General features: G+C 41.5%; 3 protein-coding genes across 3 annotated transcripts; 1 reads left to right on the top strand and 2 right to left on the bottom strand.

Annotated features, from left to right (window-relative positions):
- Positions 1-1,467: 1,467 nt before the first annotated feature.
- Positions 1,468-2,624, top strand: LOC132177880 (uncharacterized). Its single transcript, XM_088515479.1, has 2 exons — positions 1,468-1,738; positions 1,783-2,624. Exons 1-2 carry the CDS (start codon positions 1,468-1,470, stop codon positions 2,622-2,624), a joined length of 1,113 nt encoding a protein of 370 aa, XP_088371605.1.
- Positions 2,625-13,854: 11,230 nt separating this feature from the next.
- TUA2 (tubulin alpha-2 chain) lies at positions 13,855-16,403 on the bottom strand. The gene is made up of 4 exons (XM_059590177.2): positions 16,156-16,403; positions 15,243-15,477; positions 14,784-15,154; positions 13,855-14,668 (listed from the first exon to the last, which is right to left on the bottom strand). The coding sequence occupies exons 1-4, from the start codon at positions 16,246-16,248 to the stop codon at positions 14,015-14,017; spliced, it is 1,353 nt and encodes a 450-aa protein (XP_059446160.1). The 5' UTR covers positions 16,249-16,403; the 3' UTR covers positions 13,855-14,014.
- A 1,457-nt stretch (positions 16,404-17,860) lies between these two features.
- Positions 17,861-20,604, bottom strand: LOC132178736 (ATP phosphoribosyltransferase regulatory subunit). Its single transcript, XM_059591254.2, has 4 exons — positions 20,290-20,604; positions 19,983-20,198; positions 19,820-19,885; positions 17,861-18,513 (listed from the first exon to the last, which is right to left on the bottom strand). Exons 1-4 carry the CDS (start codon positions 20,455-20,457, stop codon positions 18,358-18,360), a joined length of 606 nt encoding a protein of 201 aa, XP_059447237.1. The 5' UTR covers positions 20,458-20,604; the 3' UTR covers positions 17,861-18,357.
- Positions 20,605-20,946: the final 342 nt, after the last annotated feature.

Below are 20,946 nucleotides of genomic sequence, written 5' to 3'. Positions count from 1 at the left end.
GTGGTGTACGTAAATCCGTTAACACCACCAACATCTATTTATTTAGACTTTATTAATATTTTTTATGTTTTGAATTTCGAAACATATATATACTGAATTTGTAATTTATGACAAAATATTAATCCTTACATGCAGAGGCTTTAGCCCTGCAGTGTATGATTTGAATTAAATGACACCGCGTTTGTTTTCAAAAAAAAAATAAAAATTAACTAAGTGCAATCTGAATAATACTGTTAAACTATATATATATGTTAGAGAAATATTAGGTTCTCCTAGTGTTTTCCTTGTATACTTGTATCATTCTACTCCTATCTAGATATTATTTTATGTTGGGTCATGGATCAGCTGAGATTGGGCTCGGTAAAACAAGTTCTCGGCCCATCCTTGTAACTCGGTCATTTTTACTGTTAATCATGTTTACACTTGGTTATTTTAGGCCCACTAAAGCCTGGTATATAACGCTCGGTTAGAACCGAGCCTTCCATGAATACTAAATCTCGAGAATCACTCTCGGAATATTAGATATATCAACATAAGTGTCCTATTTACTGTTTTCCAATATATTGTTGACACGTAGACCCTCGGTAAAGTCCATAGTGTTAAATGAACAGGTGCAACCCGATGCCTATAAAAGGGAGGTCCCCTCTCATTATTTCGGTAACTTCTTTTTACCTTCCAAAACTGAATATCTTGCATATCCTTTATCTGACCTATAATCTTCAAAGTTATTTTCTTCTTAAACACTGTGACTAACTTAGGCATCGGAGCTTTCCCTGGCCGGACAACGCCAGCAACTTTGATAATTTTTCTTTGTTTTCATACTCAATTAAGTTCCTCGGTTGATCCCTCTGTTACACGGGGTCCATTCCACATCATCATTCGGAAAACTGCTTAAACAGTTTGGCGCCGTCTGTGGGAATCTCGATTTTTATCCGTTCTTACTACTCTCAATATTCCGATATGGCGAACACACCCCCACACCCAGATACACCTCCACATCCTACCCCAGATATTCCTGGAACATCACACGATCCAAATCCCCAAACAGCCTTGTTGGAAGGTTTCATGAAGAGAATAGCCGAATCTATTGAAGCAATGAAGAAACAAAATGAAGAGATCGTCTCTAGGTCACCTCTTCGAGAAGATTCGACACTAAAGAGAAGGCAAGAGAAGTCTCTTAGGGAGCCACCACCATCCACCCGCCAGCAATCAACTCGTCAGGACACTGGAAGTTCAATACGAGGGGGACATCATACTGCTCGAACCAAAGAGAATTCTCACTAACGAAGGCCCAACAATGGTTCACAATTTAGTGGCAAATCACACAATGGCTAATCCAGTCATGTCAAAACCCATGATAGTTATTCCCAGTGTAGCCATTCCCATCATGGTCGGTCACATCATGTCAAACCTGCGGAAGTTGCTGTGAATAAAGATATCGAAGACCTTAAGGAGAAGTACGAAAAAATGACTTTCGTAATTGAAAATGGAGAGAATTGGTCTGCCACCGAGGATCTTATGCAACACACCAATTTACCTTTTACTGATCAGGTGATGAGATTTCTAATGCCCGGTAGTTTTAAGGTTCCTCAGATTGGTGAGTATGACGGAAGTGGAGATCCTTCCGACCATATGGAAAGTTTCCGAGCTCACATCATCCTTCATGAAACTCCTAACGAAATCGCTTGCCGAGCTTTTCCCTTGAGTCTAAGGGGAGTTGCCAAAGAATGGTTTGGAAGTCTGAGCCCTAAGTCTGTTGATAGTTTTGATTATCTTTGGCAGCAGTTCTTGCCGTTCGAAGAAGAAAGAAGAACCCAGCATATCTATTATCTCTCGTACAAGGAGAAAACGAGTCCCTGAAAGATTATATGTTACGGTTCAATCGTGAGAAACTGACAATAGAAAGCATTGATGAACAGACTATTCTATCAGCATTAATGCACGGTATAAAGACTGAAGGACATTTAATGGCCGAGTTAGCCAAAAAACCGAAAACAGGAAATCTACGACAGTTCAACAACAAAGCTAAAGAGTTCATCAATCAAGAAGAAACTATCTCGGCGTTGTTGAAATCTAAAGTTGCCGAGAGTAAGCCTGCTGCTGGTCCAGTTATGACAAAACCGAGGGTTTTTGTCGAAAAGAAGAAAAAAGACCGCCAGAACCCGAAGACTCTGGAGAAGAAGATTGATCTACCGCCCCGGCCAAATCAGCATCAACAATATGTGGGATGGACACCCCTAAATACAATTGTTTATAAGGTGTTCATGGAGGTTAGAAAGGATCCGAGCTTCAGATGGCCAGGAAAGATGAAGTCTCTTCCCCAAAACCGCAGCACTCAGAAGTTTTGTGAGTATCATAATGATAACGGGCATCAAACCGAGGATTGTATTAGTCTTCGGTTCGAGATTGAAAAGTTTCTAAGAAATGGAAAGTTGCTGAACTTTTTAGCTGAGGAAAATGGCAAAGGGAAGAACCCTCAGGACAATCAGAGTCATCAGTCGGGTCAGAACAATAATCGACCACGCAACCAAAGGCAGAGGCGTGATGAGCCGAGAATATCACAGAGCAAACATCAGAATCCCCAGAACCAAGCCATAGTTGGTGAGATCCGAACTATCTCATGAGGCCTTGCTGGTGGAGGTGAATCAAGTTCGGCAAGAATGGAAGAAATCTTTGTGCTTGAAAAACCCTCTAAGATCCAGAAGCGAGAACCGAGCGTTCTAACGTTTTCGGAGGAAGATACGAAAGAAGTCTCAATACCACATGATGATGCATTGGTGATAACTTTAACGGTGGCTAATCATGCTGTTCACCGAGTCTTGGTGGACAATGGCAGTTCGGCTGATATTCTCTACTGGACAGTGGTTCAACAATTGGGCATTAGCCGAGAGAAATTGAAGCCCTTCCTATCGCCCTTGATAGGGTTTCCAGGTGAGCATGTCCAACCCATTGGAATGATTTCTCTTCCGGTCATAGCAAGGACCGCCCCTAAACAATCTACTATCATGGTGGATTTTTTGGTAATTGACCGACCGTCAGCTTACAATATAATCATCGGACGTCCAGCTTTGAATCAACTGAGGGCAGTGACTTCTACCTATCACTTAAAAGTGAAATTCCTAACATCCGAGGGGGTCGGTGAGGTTAAAGGGGACCAAGTTGTTGCTAGAAGGTGTTATAATACATCTTTGAAGAAATGTCCAAAGTCAGCACTTTTGACAATCGGCAATTTGGGTGATGATTGGAAGATGCCATTGAGAAAGGAGCCAGCCGAGCCGTTAATTGACGTACCAATAGCTGAGGGAAAGGTTGTGAAGGTCGGTTCTCAGTTAACTTCTAAGGTTAAGGAAGTTCTTGTTCGGTTTCTGTGGCAAAACCTCGAAGTCTTTGCATGGTTTCCGGATTGACCCCAAAGATATTGTTCATCACTTGAACATCAACCCAGAAGCCAAGCCAATAAAACAAAAGCGGAGGAAATTCGCTCCTGAAAGAAACATGGCAATTGCTGAGGAGGTAGACAAGCTTCTTAAAGCTTAGTTTATCGAAGAAGCACATTATCCTGATTGGTTATCTAATGTGGTGATGGTTAAGAAGTCCTCTGGGAAATGGAGGATGTGCGTAGATTTTACCGATCTTAACAAGGCTTGCCCAAAAGATAGTTTTCCATTACCTCATATCAGCTCGTTGGTTAATGCAACAGCAGGGTATGAGTTGCTGAGCTTTATGGATGCCTTCTCGGACTATAATCAGATCTTCATGCATCCATCTGATCAAGAAAAGACAACCTTCATCACTGACCGAGGTTTGTATTGCTACAAGGTCATGCCATTTGGTTTGAAAAATGCCGGTGCAACTTATCAAAGGCTGGTGAACAAGATGTTTCAAGAACAAATCGGGAAGAACATAGAGGTTTATGTCGATGACATGCTGGTCAAAAGCAAGCTGCGGGTAGATCATGTGACAGACTTACAGGAAGCATTCAAGACGTTGAAGTGTTTCAAAATGAAGTTGAATCCCACAAAGTGTGCATTTGGAGTTTCATCTGGGAAGTTCCTCGGTTATATTGTGTCCAGCCGAGGAATTGACGCAAATCCAGAGAAGATCCAAGCAGTTTTGGATATGCAATCTCCAAAGAATATAAAGCAAATTCAACAATTGACGGGAAGAATCGCAGCTTTAAACAGGTTCATTTCTCGGTCTACAGATAAGTGTCTACCATTCTTTAAAATTTTACGCAAAGCTTTCGAATGGTCCGAAGAATGGGAACAAGCCTTCGAGCAACTCAAGAGGTATCTGGTCAGTCCACCACTTTTCAGCCGAGCTATTCCTAGAGAAGTATTATATTTATACTTAGCTGTATCGCCAACCGCGATCAGTACAGCTTTGATTAGAGAAGAAGAGGGAGTTCAGAAGCCAGTTTACTTCATCAGCCGAGCATTGCATGGTGCCGAGGATAGATATGTACAGTTGGAGAAACTTGTTTTCGCCTTGGTAATTGCCTCCAGGAAGCTTCGACCATATTTTGAAGCTCATACAATTAATGTTTTGACCGAGTATCCATTAAAGAAAGTACTCCGGAAGTTGGACTTATCTGGTCGGTTAGTTAACTGGGCAATCGAAATTAGTGAGTTTGACATCCATTTTATCTCACGTAGTGCTGTCAAAGGCCAGGCTCTTGCAGACTTTGTGGTAGAATTCACAAACATTCAAGACCAGGAGGATTGGCCGAAAGAGAGGACATGGGTGATTTATGTGGATGGATCTTCTACTAAGAAAAATGGCGGAGCTGGGGTGGTGATTATCACACCAGATGGAAGAGAGTTAAAGAGTTCATTAAGATTGGAATTTAAGACTACTAACAATGAAGCTGAGTATGAAGCTGTAATAGTTGGGCTCGGTTTAGCCCGAGAACTAGAGGCAGAGTTTGTAGAAGTGTGGAGTGATTCTCAAGTTATTGTCGGCCATGTTCGTGGCGAATTCGAAGCTAAAGGTAGCAAGATGAAGCTTTACTTATCTAAAATCCAAGATATGCAAAAAGCTTTCAAGAAATTATGTATTGTTAAAATCCCAAGAGAAGAAAATGACAAGGCGGACCGTCTAGCTCGTTTAGGCTCTTCAACCGAGTATGAAGTGGGGGAAACCGATCAAATAATACAAATTTTGCAACAACCTTCCATCGTCGAGAAAGTTCTGATTTTGACTATTGAAGTCATGCTTGCTTGGGTTGAAGAAATTGTTTGTTACCTTGAAAAGGGAGTTCTTCTAGGAGATAAGAGGAAGGCGATGTAGTTAAAACGAAAAGCTGCTCGGTTCACCCTGTTCAATGGCACTCTTTTTAAACGAGGCTTTATGATGCCTCTCCTTAAGTGTGTTTCTAAATAAGAGGGCAATTATATCCTTCGAGAGATTCATGAAGGGATCTATGGCAGTCACTCTAGACCCCGCATATTAGCACACAAAGCAGTTTGAGCAAGATTCTTTTGGCAAAGTATGAACCAGGACTCCATATACATTGTCAAAACTTGTGATAGTTGTCAACGCTTTGCCAACGTTATCAAACAGCCTCCCAAGGAACTTAGCTCGATCTCCTCGCCATGGCCATTTTCACAATGGGGAGTGGACATAGTAGGGCCATTACCTGTAGGAAAGGGGGCAGTTCGGTTCGCTGTAGTCGCTATTGATTATTTCACCAAATGGGCAGAAGCGGAGGCTCTGGTAAATATTACAGCAAAAAACATCGAGAAGTTTCTCTGGAAGAGTGTCATTTGTCGATATGGGATTCCGTATGCCTTTGTTATGGACAATGGCAAGCAGTTTGACTGTGATTCCTTTCGAGATTGGTGTGCCAGACTTCATGTTCGGCAATACTTCTCATCTCTAGGACATCCTCAAGCAAATGGACAAGTGGAAGCAACGAATAAAACCATATTTAAAATTCTGAAGAAGAAGCTCGGTCAGCACAAAGGAGGATGGGCGGAGGATCTTCCTGAAGTCTTATGGGCATACCACACCACCAGAAGAACTCCCACCGAGGAAACTCCTTTCGCCTTAGCCTACGGAACCGAGGCTGTCATCCCTGCTGAGGTTGGGTCAAGAAGCTTTCGGGTGGACACTTTCAACCCCGATTTCAACGGCGAGGGTCTGAAACTGCATTTAGATTTGCTACCAGAAAAACAAGATCAGGCCCAGATTACTATGGCATCATACCAACAGAGAGTAGCTCGGTATTTCAACCGACCATACAAAGTGATCAAATGTGGCAAAGCATGAGCATACCGTCTTACGAATTCCGAAGGAAAGCAATTCCACCGACCATGGAATGCTGAACATCTTAAGAAATATTTTGTATAGAATTATAATTCTCAGAGCATCACTTTTGTTGTACTCTTGTCATAACGAATAAATGTACATGAATGAAGGATCCTCTGAGATTATAATCATGCAGAAATCTTAAAGTATGTGGCAGACCATGTTTTCATTTAATGTTCGGATAAAATATTCGGGTAAAAAGTTTTCCGAAAAGCTACCTTTGGAAATGTGTCAATAACACTTTCCAACCCTTCGATGAAATACGGCAGAAGAATCCCGAGCATCACTCGGTATATTCTCACTAAGGCACTTTCACCAAGGAAGAATTCAGGATTATTGCTGAACAAGCATTTTCCGAACTTATCACCTTTACCCCAAAAGGTTCCACTTTGGAAGAATATAGCCGGAGAATTTCCCAAACTTTGTTCGGAGAAATTTCACTAAGGCGCTTCCCTAAAGATGAAGTTCATCAGTCTAAATAAGATTATACTAAGGCGAAATATAGCCAGAGAATTTCCCGAATTTCATTCGGTGAAGTTTCACTAAGGCGCTTTCCCGAACATAAACCTTTGCTCCAAAAGGTTCCACCTCAGAGAAAAACAGCCAGAGAATTTCCCAAACTTTGTTCGGCGAACAATTCACTAAGGCGCTTTCCAGAGGAAGAAGTTCATAAGCCTAACTAAACCACAACATTCTCCAAAGTTAAAACATCTTTTCCCCGAGCATTCTCCTGAGACAAAATGTTCAACTATCATGTTTTAACGTGATCTTCTCACAAACAATGCATTCTCATTCAAACATGCAGCACGCTGCGATTCACATTTACGCCCGTGTTAAAATTTTATACCTCGTTAAGATTCCCATCAGTATAAATTAAATTTATAACCAATGGGAATCGGGGGGGTATACATAGCATGAAATTGATAACTAAACCAGTGTACAAAATTGATATTAGTTTGCATGTAGAATTTAACAAATAAAAATTTCTTTCATTTTCAAGTTAAAATAGTTAGATACAAAAAAGAGATGTGTTATCTCGGTATTTACATTTGGAAAAGCAAGAAGAGGCATGGTCCCATTCTTCATTAGACACAGTTATTGACTTTTCCGAATCAACAGATGAAGATTTTCCAGCCTCAGGACGTTCAGCTGCAGCAAAAGATTCCCTAATCGGACGCCGAGCAAACGGATTAAAGCTGAAGATGGTGATGCCTTTATAGTCGGGCATCTGCTCCTGACTGATTATGGCAATTTTTGAAATGGCTTCTTCAGTGGGAGGAACATCTTCAGGTTTGATTGTGTTAAGGTCGACACCCTCGGGAGGATTCTTCGACCAGCTTCGGAAAGTTTTAAAACTTGAGATGAAACCTGTGCCCTAACCGTAGTCTCGAGCCCATGAAGCAAAAGAAAACTGTTTGTAAAAATCCCGAGCTTTGTTTTTATATCTAAGCACTTGCTCCTTAGCTCGTAAAAACTTCCCCTTAAAGTTATCAGCCCTTTTTAAAGCAGCTTTGGTCTTCTTCTTTGCCGACTTTCGTTTTTTCTCTGAGGCTAGAAGTTGCTCTTCGGTTACTTTCAGTTTCCCTTCAGCCACTTCGGCTCTAGTACACTGAGCCGCTTCTAGCTCTTCATAGACTTGGTTAATACGAGACTCGGTAGCTCGACATTGAAGTTCGGTGTCAGCATGTTTTTCTTTAAAAAGAGCAACCTTATCCTCTAAGGCAGAATTGTCAATCAACAACTTTCTATTCCTGGCTCTCTCAGCAATCCCCTAGACTCCTTGTTTTCGAATCCGAGAAAGAGCTTGAGAACACCGAGCCTCCAAATCGGTAACTTGTTGTTTTGTAAAGAGGAGCTCGTTCCCTTGTTAAGAAGACAGCTCTTGAACTCGTTGTAGCTCAGCCTCAGTTTCTTCAAGTCTCTTCTTGATATTTTCGGGTTCCAAAGCCGAGATTTCAACATGACTCTCCTTAAGCCGGATAGCTCCCTCCTCAAAAGTCGAAAAATCAGCTTGCAAACTTGCATGCTTTGTTCTCTCGGCAGCTAGCTCAGACTCCAATTCCTGAGACTGGGAGACAGCTCCAGCACTTTGAGCCTCTAGTCGCTTTATCTCAGCTTCAGCCTCTTCAAGTCTCTTCTTGGCATCCTCAGCTGCTCGAGTCGAACTTTCAGCAGACCTTCTGAAATGAAGGTAGTAGTTCATGCTATGCATTGACCCCTGCAAATGGAAAGAAGTTTATTAGAACAAAGTATTACTATCAGAAGTCAGAGGATATGGATGTATTTACCTCAAGTTGATGGTACAGCATGTGTTCCATCACCTCTTTCGAGAATTGAGCGCTGATATAGGGAGTGTTGTTGGCCGGGATCAAGCTGGCTAAGGTAGAGAAGGGATTCCCAAGCCATTTATCACCCAACCGAGTGAGAGGTTCCCCGAATGACCAGATTATTGGTTTGAGTGAGCGCTCCATTAAGGGACCAGCTACTGGAAATGATTCGGTGGGGTTCTGGGCAAAGGTACTCGGCGGGTTTTCTCTCAATGGCGAATTTGACTCCCCGAGTTTAATTGATTCTCCACCGGTGAAGAAGTTGAAGTTAACTCCTTCAAATTCACTAGCAGTTGTTGCAAACTCGGCATCCAGTTGCTCGGTAACCTTGAAAACATCTGCCACCTCTTCAGCAAACGTTTGCTCGGTGACCATGGGCTCTGTGGTTGTTGGCACATCATCAACAACTTCGGTTACCGAGGGTTCAATAATAATTGGCTCCTGGGTAGATCACGGCTAGAGGTTTCACGGCCGGCATTCTTTAGGCGAGGTAGGCAAGGGCTTCGCCAACATTCGTTGTATCTTCTTCCTCAGATTCAGAGGAACTTATCTATACAGCCTCGGGAGAGGAAGAGAGAGGGACGACCGAGATTGGAGTGACTTCCAGAGCTTTAGAGGCAGAAACTTCAGCTATGGCAGGTGTACGTGAAGAAGTTGGGGGAGTTCGTTTTGCAAGGAGGACATCCTGAGCCGACTTATCTTGTCTACTTATGAACTCCTTGACCCCACCAAGGACCTCCGAGTATGCTCTAATATGAGGAGCAGGTGCTTTTGGCTCAGAGGCTCCCGGATCGTTTATACCTCTACCTCTCATTTCCTCACGAATAGCAGCCGAGTGTGCTATCACTCCTTCCGGTGTAGGATCGGTAACAAGCCCCGCTACCTGCAAGCTATCCTCGGCAGCCTTGGATTTCTTCTTACTCTTCTCCACATATGGACTACCCTTGGTAGCTTTAGCCTTCTTCTTAATCTTCTTTAGAGAAGGGATGTTGGGGTCCTCTGGCTCATCAGCAATTACCAAAAGGACTCTAGCAGCAATTGGTGACTTCGCTGAGGGTTTCTTCAAGAAAGCTTCCTTGGCTTTTCTCTTGCCCTTTCCTTTAGAAGGTCCCCTAGCCCCGACAGTCCCTCGTCTGGGAGACTTGGCAGCCCTAGCGGCCGGTCTTCTTGGCACCTCAGTAACCGGTACTCTCGGTGGGTCAGCTTCCACCAATCTTGCAGGTGCAGGAGTCCACACATATCTCCTCAGGTTCTCATCAACCATGAGGGCATCATAATCCATCTCTAGAGGATGAAGCTCGGCGTGATCCAGTACGTCCTGCACACGCTTCTCCTTCTCCCTAGTTAAACGAGGTTCTTGTTGACCTAAGAGCAGAGGTTAGGGTTAGCTTTACTGCAAAAAGAGATATAGTAAAAGATAATAAAGTGAAGCTCGGTTTTACCTCGGTTTGATGGAGCAATAGTTTCCCGAGGGACGCTTGGGACCCTGATTACTTCGGAAGGTGAGAATTTCCAGTCACCTTGGACAAAGAAGAACTCATCTTTCCACCCCTTGTTGCTGGAGTAGGTACACCTGAAGGTAAGGAGCTTCATTTTCTTCCGAAGTTGGAAAGTGAACAAGAACTCGATTTTGGAGCACTTCGTTAGTTGGTAAATTTTCAAAAATTCCACGACTGTGAGTGGATGTTCCACTCCAAGAATCTTCGGCCAAACGATCATGCAGGCGAAGAATACTCTCCACCCATTCGGAGCTAATTGATGAGGAGCTATCCGAATGTAGCTCAGTAGCTCCCGAACTACCCTTGGGAGGGCCAACCTAAACCCTACTCGGAACATCTCCAAGTAGACACAAATTTCATTGCTGTCAGCATCCACTACTGCTCCAACACTATCGGTGTCGAAGCGCAGCCGAACCGAATCAGGGATGAGCCAGTTTGCATGGATCTCAGGCTCATCACGTTCTGACACCTTTGATACCCAATTAACCGGGTGTGATTCACCAAGTACCCTGGGAACGTCCTCAACCCTGTGACTCATCAGGTATCAATGGTAAGGGAATATAAGAAGAGGAATGGAAGTAAGGCCTTGTTGAAAAATTATGTGGGCAACGCTTAAGCGAAGGTGATTGATCGAGGGTTCGATTAAAGGAAGAAGGAAATCAAGGTAATGGAGTATGGGGCAGTTTGGATGGACGAAAGGTTCTGCCGAAGGAACAGACTCAACCGAAGCTCTGAAATATACCACTCTCGAAAAGTAATACTCGGCTGAGAGGTTGGAACGAAGGAGTGCCAGATTTGAAAGAAAATAGAGATTGATGAGAACTCAGAAAGAACAAACAATGGCTTCTGCGAGTTAACAATGGAGATTAAACGAAGAAGAAGAAGGCTTTTAGAAGGCTTTCAGAAAGCAAAACCGAATCGGCGCATTGAATACCCGAGGGTCTAGGGTTCGGCGAAGAGGCACCTTTTCATCCCTTTCTCCACGCAGAAACTGACGCGTGGCCACTACAAAGCTTAAACCATAGAGAGTTCGACGCGTGGTTCTCAAAAGGCGAGGGTATATCCTTAAAACGTTCTAAATACCATTTTTTGAAAATTCGAAATTTCAAAAATTTCAGAATGTAAGAGCCAAATTCAAAATTATTTTATCAAAAGCAGAACCGAGCCTATAATCAGCTGACCCATTAAAAAATGATGAAAATTTCCATAATCTGTCATATTAGGAAATTTGGGGGTAACTGTTGGGTCATGGATCAGCTGAGATTGGGCTCGGTAAAACAAGTTCTCGGCCCATCCCTAGAACTCGGTCATTTTTACTGTTCATCAAGTTTACACTCGGTTATTTTAGGCCCACTAAAGCCCCGGTATATAACGCTTGATTAGAAGGCTCGGTAAGCCGAGTCTTCCATGAATACTAAATCTCGAGAATCACTCTCGGAATATTAGATATATCAACATAAGTGTCCTATTTACTATTTCCCAATATATTGTTGACACGTAGACCCTCGGTGAAGTCCACAGTGTTAAATGAACATGTGCAACCCGATGCCTATAAAAGGGAGGTCCCCTCTCATTAATTCGGTAACTTTTTTTTACCTTCTAAAACTGAATATCTTGCATATCCTTTATCTGACCTATAATCTTCAAAGTTATTTTCTTTTTAAACACCGTAACTAACTTAAGCATCGGAACTTTCTCTGGCCGGACAACGCTGGCAGCTTTGATCATTTTTCTTTGTTTTCATACTTAGTTAAGTTCCTCGGTTGATCCCTCTATTACACGGGGTCCATTCTACGTCATCATTCGGAAAACTGCTCAAACATTTTTTATTGAAATCCCCTCTCCTTCAGCTCTCCAAGTTCCAACAATTCAAGCAAACCATGTCTCAATCAATCTCGTCTTCTTCCTCTTCTATCCATCTGGAGGAGCTCCAGGCGTCCTCACCCGAAGCGTAATATAGAGTTTATGTAGGTTTGAATACTGAAGAAATGTGTTTAATCTAAACTAGGAGATAATATTAAAGTAGGAGTAGGAGTAGGAGATAATACTATCTCAGAAACTATGAGATAAATGTTTGGATTGAAATCCCTAGAATTAGTAGGAGATAATACTATCTCAGAAACTATGAGATAAATGTTTAAATTGAAATCCCTAGAATTCCCTTTAAATTTCAGATTCTCAACCATACCGTGCCACCTAAAATCTTGGCTCCAAATTTCTCAAATCTAGAAAACCCATCTGAAATTCTTCGAGAATCTCAAACCCTATAACTAATTCCTTCAAGGGCCTGAAATTGCAGACTCCGACATGAGCGATTCGAAGCCTTTTCAGGAACAGGATGCGTCTGTGGTTTTGAATTCGGAAAACGAAGGGACCCTAGAATTTTCCGGTGCTGAAACGATGAGGGTGGATGATGGGTCGGTTTCAATGGTGAAGAAGTTTTTCGAGCGTCATTTTCCGAGGGTGCTGGGCGACTATGGTGGTTTAGTCGGTCTGTGTGAAAAGACCGGTCTCGGCCCTCCGCCGTGCTTTATGCGCCTCCCGGCGGAGCTTCAACGTAAAATTTTGGAATCTCTTCACGGTGTGGACCTCGCAAAGGTGGGATGCGTGTGTTCCGAATTGAGGGATTTGTCTTCAGATAATGAGTTGTGGAAACAAAAATTTATCGAGGAGTTTGGAGGAGGAGCAGCAGCAGCATCAGAAATTGTTGAATGGAAGGCTAAGTTTGCTTCGTTTTGGAAGAATTCGATGTGGAATAATTCGTTTTGGAAGGCTTTGGAATTGTTTCAAGGGGATGATGATTTTAACGCCATGTTGATTGGAATGATTTTAATAGATGGACTGATTTGAACCGCCGCGGCAGAACTGCTGGTGGTTTTGACTTTTATAGGGAAGAGCTCAGGTTTCGTGGGTTTCATTACTGTGGGTCGTGTTGACTTTTGGAAAATTTGAAGTTGAGTTTCTTAACTGCAGTTTTGTTCTAATTTACTGGTATATTACTATATTTGGTGTGCGGTGATTTTTTTTTTTTTTTTGGTCATAATTTTCTTCTTTTTACTGCTATCAAATTGATTATTGAGCTTGTTGCTTATGAAATTAGAGTTGGTAATTTGGTTTGTGGTTATTTTTTCTTCATAATTTTCTTGTTTTTTACTGCAATCAAATTGATTATTGAGCTTGTTTCTTATGAAATTAGGGGTGGTAATGAGTGCAGTTGCTTAATAAAGCATATGCTTTATAAATAAAAAGAAAAAGTAAATTCATGAAACGCGGACAAAAAAATGACCACAAATCAGGACAAAACAATTAAGAAATTTATCAAATAAAATTCACTTACTCTAGTAATCGGATTTGTGTTGATGCTTCTCTATTCTACCGTCTTCGACTCGAACTCTAACGGTGTCCTTACTTGAACTCTAACGGTGTCCCTACCGCATGTTGTTTCCAAGTGGGGCTATATAGGTTCGCCTTAATTTGTGTGTTGCTCACAAATTGTTCGACGAAATGCCCATGGAGACACTGGGTTGCCATACAATGATCGCTTTTAGTACATAAACTCTGGAAATTTCGAACTTGTGGGGGAGATTCTGAAAACCATGAAGAGATATGGGGTTGAAACGTGTTTCTTTTTGTGCCAAATATGATGCGGCAGTTGAAGCCCTGTTTCGGGTTTGACACATTTTTGGGCCAATTCACCAGCCATTCATGGAAAATGAAGAGAAAAGAAAAACTAAACCATAATAAGTACCAAAAAGTAAAAGTAGTAGCATCACAATCCGAGTAGAATTAACACAAACAACAGGGTCTCGTTCCACAGATACACAACATCAGAAGGGCAAATAGATAAGAGATAAACCACCCGCAGCAACATCAATCTTCTTAGTACTCATCCCCTTCATCATCCTCACCCTCAGCAGACTCTGCACCAACCTCTTCATAATCCTTCTCCAGGGCAGCCAGGTCCTCACGAGCCTCGGAGAATTCTCCCTCCTCCATACCCTCACCCACATACCAATGCACGAAGGCACGCTTGGCATACATGAGGTCGAACTTGTGATCGATGCGGGAGAACACCTCTGCCACACTGGTGGAGTTGGAGATCATGCAAACAGCCCTCTGCACCTTGGCAAGGTCACCTCCTGGAACAACAGTGGGAGGCTGGTAGTTGATACCGCACTTGAATCCAGTGGGGCACCAGTCAACAAACTGAATGGTGCGCTTAGTCTTGATAGTAGCAACAGCAGCATTGACATCCTTAGGCACAACATCACCACGGTACATCAGGCAGCATGCCATGTACTTGCCATGGCGAGGATCACACTTGGCCATCATGGATGATGGCTCAAATGCACTGTTGGTGATTTCAGCTACTGAGAGTTGTTCGTGATATGCCTTCTCAGCAGAGATGACTGGTGCATAAGAAGAAAGCATGAAGTGGATTCTGGGGTAGGGGACCAAGTTTGTCTGAAATTCAGTCACATCCACGTTCAAGGCACCATCAAATCTCAGAGAGGCAGTCAAAGATGAAATCACCTGAATTCCAAACAACAAGGCATATTAGGAGAAACAATCGGAGGCCAAAAAAGAAATTGACAAATCTCAAACGCATGACGCTACAGATTCTAACGAGATCCCTGCAAATATTTACCTGAGAGACAAGGCGGTTGAGGTTGGTGTAGGTGGGTCGCTCAATGTCAAGGGAGCGCCTACAAATGTCATAAATGGCCTCATTGTCCAAAAGTACAGCCACATCAGTGTGTTCCAGGAGCGAATGGGTAGACAGGACACTGTTGTAAGGCTCAACAACAGAGGTGGAAACCTGTGGAGAAGGGTAGACAGTGAAACCCAGCTTTGATTTCTTTCCGTAGTCGACGGACAAACGCTCCAAGAGAAGGGAGCCAAGCCCAGAACCAGTGCCTCCACCAACGGCATTGAATACAAGGAATCCTTGGAGGCCAGTGCAGTTGTCAGCAAGCTTTCTGATACGGTCCAAACACAGATCAACAATCTCCTTTCCAACTGAACAAGGAAAAAGAAACCAGATTATGTAATGAAAATAGCACAAAATATGGAAGAAAAAAAAAGAGAGAAAGTGTGAAATGCTTACTGGTATAATGACCACGGGCAAAGTTGTTGGCAGCATCTTCCTTGCCACTGATGAGCTGTTCAGGGTGGAAGAGCTGGCGGTAAGTTCCGGTCCTCACTTCATCAATGACAGTGGGCTCAAGGTCAACAAAGACAGCACGAGGGACGTGCTTCCCAGCACCAGTTTCGCTGAAAAAGGTGTTGAAGGCATCGTCACCTCCGCCAACAGTCTTATCACTTGGCATTTGGCCATCAGGCTGCACAAATCATTCGGCATTTAGTGACTCATGGATCAAAGGACTAGTAAAACATTCACCCTACAACATTTTTTCATGGATCTAATGAAAACTATACCACAACCTTTCATACACTATCCCACCACTCAATTACATAAAACAATCAAAAAGGTCCTCTCATTTCCATTACACAAAGAATTCCAGAAGCTTGGAAATGAAACCAATTGCAACCAATTTTTTTAAGAAACAAAAGCTAGATATGATGACAAAAACACGCAGATCTAACGAATTGAAAACATGTTCAATAAAAGAACCACTCGAAATCAAAACATTTTCTGATAAAAACACAGATCGTATGGAAAATCAGATTAACACTACAGTATCCAAAAGAAAGTGAAAAAAAAAAAAAAAAAAAAAAAAAAAAAAAAACAAGGATCTGAAGGAAAAATACAGATCCGATGAAATCGAGGAAAAAAGCATCGGAATAGCAAATTGAGATAGAATAGAAAAGGATCTGACGGAGAAACAACAAAAAAGAAGTATGAAATTCGAAACAATCGGCACTAAAACGAAGTTCGTAACTTCCAGATCCAACTAAAAATCAAAGAAAAAGCAACAGAAAATCACAGATCCTACCAAACAAAGAACCACAAAGATACAGTTTTATACAAACACAGAGGCTCAGGAAAAAGAGAATACCTGGATGCCGTGCTCAAGGCAGTAAAGTTCCCAGCAGGCATTGCCGACCTGAATACCAGCCTGACCAATGTGAATTGAGATGCACTCTCTCATTTTCGCAGGAAAGTGAAGGAAAATCTAAAAGGTAAGTGTAGAAACAAAGAAAGGAATCACAGGCTTTCACTGTAAAACGAAGGCGTTTATCAAGACGCCCTCTTTGTGAAAACCCTCAGTGATGGATCTGAAAGAGCCCTCTTGGGTCTCTATATATAGTGGGGAAGATAGAGCCAGAGATAATTGAACTGGGGGTGTTGGTTAAGCCAGTGCGAATGAGTTGGCTCCATGTGATTGGTCGTTGGTGTGACCAACTTGCTAAACCATGGTTTGTCATTTTTTTTTTTAAAAAAAAAAAATTATTTAAATATTGCCGCCCGACGGCCAACGAGGAGTTACCGTTCTGTTTGGGTACATGGCTAAGGTTTTTCCTCAACCCCGCTTTAGGTTTTCCACACACCCATCTTACACTGTTGGTGTTTGGCTGTGAAGTGTGTTTTACGTGAAAATGATTATGCCAGGTTATCATCAATTTTGCCAATGCAAGCAACCACGACATTCCACACCACTGCAACCGAAAAACAAAACCGTAGCGTCGATTTGGTGGTGACCCATCTTTATACAAGGGTCCCATTTCGACAGTGTGGTTGCTTAAAGGGTATTGATGGATTGAGACTGTCCGAACAGGTATCCAAATAGTTTGAGTTTGAGGCTTACTTGCTCAGACAAAGAAACCCCATCGGAACCTTCACTCAATAGGCGGCTCAAATTAACTAAGAAGGATCTCGATCCTATACTCCGGGGGTGCACGCCGCGTGCTGTTGATCTTAAAAAAAAAAAAAAAAAAAAAAAAAAAATTTTTGCACTGGGCGTGCCACGCCCCCGCGTGCTGCCAATCAGTGCTCATACTCCGGGTATCGAAGTATGTGTAGGTAATGGGTAAAGATAAACAGCACGTGGCGTGCATGGCACGCCCGTGCTGTTTATCTTAAAAAAAAAAAAAAAAAATTTGTATCAGTTCTCGTAGGTAATTGTGCTCCATCTGAAAATTTGGGCAGATAGAAAAGCTATCATAATTTAAACATTTAGTGAATTTTGATTGATGAAGTTTTAGTGAAATTTTGATTGATTAAGTTTAACAATGAAATTAATGGATGCCTCATGTAAACTTATTAGAACATAATTATTAAAGGAAAAGAAGACTACATACAAGTCTAAAGTCTATTACACTTTCGTCCATTTCAACTGTTACCAAAGTCTATTCCACTTTACATTCTAACAGTTACAGAAAATAAATAATCTCAATTAATGTGATTTTATTTAATTGTTATTTAATACACACGTAAGAATATCTCTATTTAAATGAATGAAGAAATCATGAAGTATGAGAAACAATGATAATCAGAGTTTATTTGAGTTATATTTTGATATTAGAGCTATAGGCTAGCACCATTCGATCCTGTGGTTTTTCTCCTTATTGATAGCACCGCCCATGTGGGCTAAAACCCACCGGCGAAGTGCCTTGGTGAAGCTCTCCAACAACATTGCGTTTTTCTTTTTCCTCAGTTTTGTGGTGTTGTGCTCAAACCGACCCCACATTTTAGCCATTGGTTTATCTTCATTACTTTAACAAAACTGAACCCCTCCATAATAGAAACTGAAGCACAAACAATAAAGGAAAACTTGGAAGCCAATTATTTTTTGGTTTAATTGGGGTTGCTGCTCTTGTCAGCTAAGAGTGGATGGAATTACTAAAGAACATCTGGTCAACATGAAGACCAAGTAGCTAAATAAGTTTGAGAAACTAAACAGATCCTAAACTTCTTTTGTACATACCCAATCACAGAGATCAAGCTTTATGAGATAATGTATTTCTGATGTGTGATGATACAGGGGTTGCCAAGCACCCATACCTATACTTTTAGCTTTTCCCTGCTCTTATTCATCTCCTCCATCAATATCATACAAGATCATGAGAATAAATTCTTCTGGACCTTCATCCACAATGCCATCATTGTATCATCAAAAGCACAAAGGTGATTTCCAAAGACAGAAGCATTCTGGTGCCATCTCAACATCCTTGATTTTGACAGCTCCTCTTATTAAGGCTGTCTTTATTGTTGTGTGGTGTGACATTTTTGAACATTTCCGAATTCTGGCGAGGACAAATCAAGTCGAAGGTTGTGTACCCGTCCATGCACGGTGATCATCATCAAATGCATTCAGCTTTTGCTGGCGGCCTTCTTGTAAGTAAGTTATCCCAGTCCATATCCCACGAATAAGTAAGATGCTTACAAACACTACACTTCCAAGAGTGCAAATAACCTGGATTTCACACAAGCGGTGACAATGAATAACAAATTATATTTAAAAAAAAAAAAAACCAGGAACTAAATCAATCTCAAACAACAAAAAGTACCACAGGTTATTTTAAGGAATACCAAAGACAGGAAATGCAGCATTCACCCACAAACCAAGCATTAGATAGCATGTTTCTTATCTTATTAACGGTATAGATAGCTGCAGTTCATGCCACATCAGGAATATGACAATATTTGCATAACTTAAATGCAGCACAATGTTAGAAATCATAGGCGGTCACTGACCTTTCCACAAAAGCCATATACTTGCATTAGCCCCACTGCCACTTCCGTTATCATGTGGAATGCAGTACATCTTCCAATAAATCACAAGAACAAATTCTTTATTCTTTAATCTTATCCTATGGTTGACTATTACTCATTTACTCTCTTAGTTAATGTGATACTACTCTGCATCACCGAGAAAATAAAAGACAATCTTCTGCTCCCCCCCCCCCCCCCCCCCCCCCCCCGGGAACTTATTACTCTTTAGCTGTTTGATATCTATTAATAAATTGACGAAAATTACAGGAGTGCGTTGAGTCTGCTGATAAATAGCCACATTCTTGTTGATAAAGCAGAAAACCATGCTGTCCACTAAAATTACCCACAGCATAAGCAAAGATGAGCATATACAATTAAACAGATGCTTACTTCCTACATTGGACTTGAGAGCCCAGATATTCATGGATGGATAATCAAATTTAGATGATTAGACATGACAAAAATGTACCAGGAACAATATATCAATAAAATAAAATAAAAACAAATACCCCTCATAGCCAAGACTCTCCCAACTTTATAGAATAGGCCAAATAATCAGGAAGAAGGGGGGGACTTAACTTAGTGGTTGGGGGCCTCTTTGGCAACCCTAAATTTTTGTATTAGCTTTCTACTCTATTACTCTTTGTATATATGTATTTATTTATTTACGTAGATTAGGAGCCCAACACAAAAATTTCTGGTTCCGCCCTGGAAGAAGCTGATCCTGACCATTTAAACTTTCACTTTATCTGTCAATTCACCCAATAGAACTAATGCATTAGTGTTTGCAAAGCTTGTGCTACTTTGTCCTGAAGCCAACACTAGCTTGAAACCAAGTATAGAACCATTGGCTAATGTAGACTATATAAGCACTTGTAAATGAGCACAAATCACAAGCACCAAATACCAATTACATGATTTCCACTTCTGAACAAAAAACGAAGCAATATATTACATATACATACATACATACATACATACATACATACATACATATATATCATTACCTCAAGAAATGCCTTCAAAACCCACAGAAATGCCAGAATTAAGACTCCATTGACAGAAAACCCGACCTGCGCAAACAAAAAAGCACATCTCTAATTTAGATTTCTTTTTTGTTTGTCCTTTAGAGAAGAATCGAAGCTAAGGGGCAAAGCAAGTGAGTTTGACCAGTTTGGTAGAAATAGAAATGGGCAGAACTGATCGTACGGCCCTGCGGGCTCGCCTCGAGATCTTCTTGAACACGTTCTGCACAAACCGAACCAGCAGATCAAAACTCCTATCTTCGTCGTCGTCCTCGTCTCCGTCTTCATCTTCGTCGTCGTCGAACTCAGACCCGATCGAACGGCCCCAATTGCGAGAATCATCTCCAAGACCTTCACTGCCCTAAAACCCAAAAATTTAGATAATTAGTTAGAAATTAAGTAAGAGAAAGAAAGTAATGGATTTTCAGAGAGGGAGGGGAAAGGAAAGGAACCGGTGGGAAATTGGAGTTCCGTCTAGAAGCGTGAAGGCGAGGGAGGGTTTGGAAGGTGCGGAATTGTTGGAGGGAGGATTTGAGAGAGGAATTGGTCGGAAGGTATCGTCGATTGTATCGAGGGAAAGCGGAGAGCGAGGGGGCTGAGAGAGTCACCGAGAATGACATGACGGTGACGGACCTGTGCACTCACTGTCTGGATCAATGAGAGGTTGGTGGCTTCCCGTGACAGCGAAGAATGGGCATGTCGTTTAGTTCTGAGTGTCCCCGATACGACATAACCTTTCTCCAACATGTCACGCCCATTTCAGCCGACCGTTTCCGACCAAAGATGATTATATTTTGAACGGAGTTCATTTTATTAAGGGGTAATTTACCGAATAACTTCAAACTTCTATTTGGTTTGATAAATTTTTTAATTTTTTTAATTTTTAAATTTTTCAATTTAATCTCTTAAATTTTTAATTGTAATTAATTTAGACCCCTTCGTCAAATTTTAGACATTAAATAACGTTTATACCCTTGACTTTTTTATAAAATTCTAATTTTACCCTTAATTTTAAAATATTTTTTTATTAAAAAAACGAAAATAAAGATATTTTGGTCTTTTTTGGTATTTCTAATGACTAAATTTGACCGAAGGGTTCAAATTAAGAG

Source organism: Corylus avellana, chromosome 4, assembly GCF_965113065.1.
Source record: "Corylus avellana chromosome 4, dhCorAvel1.hap1.2, whole genome shotgun sequence".
Lineage (NCBI taxonomy): Eukaryota > Viridiplantae > Streptophyta > Magnoliopsida > Fagales > Betulaceae > Corylus > Corylus avellana.
The sequence above is the reverse complement of the archived record's forward strand: the minus strand, read 5'-3'. Positions and strand labels throughout refer to the sequence as shown.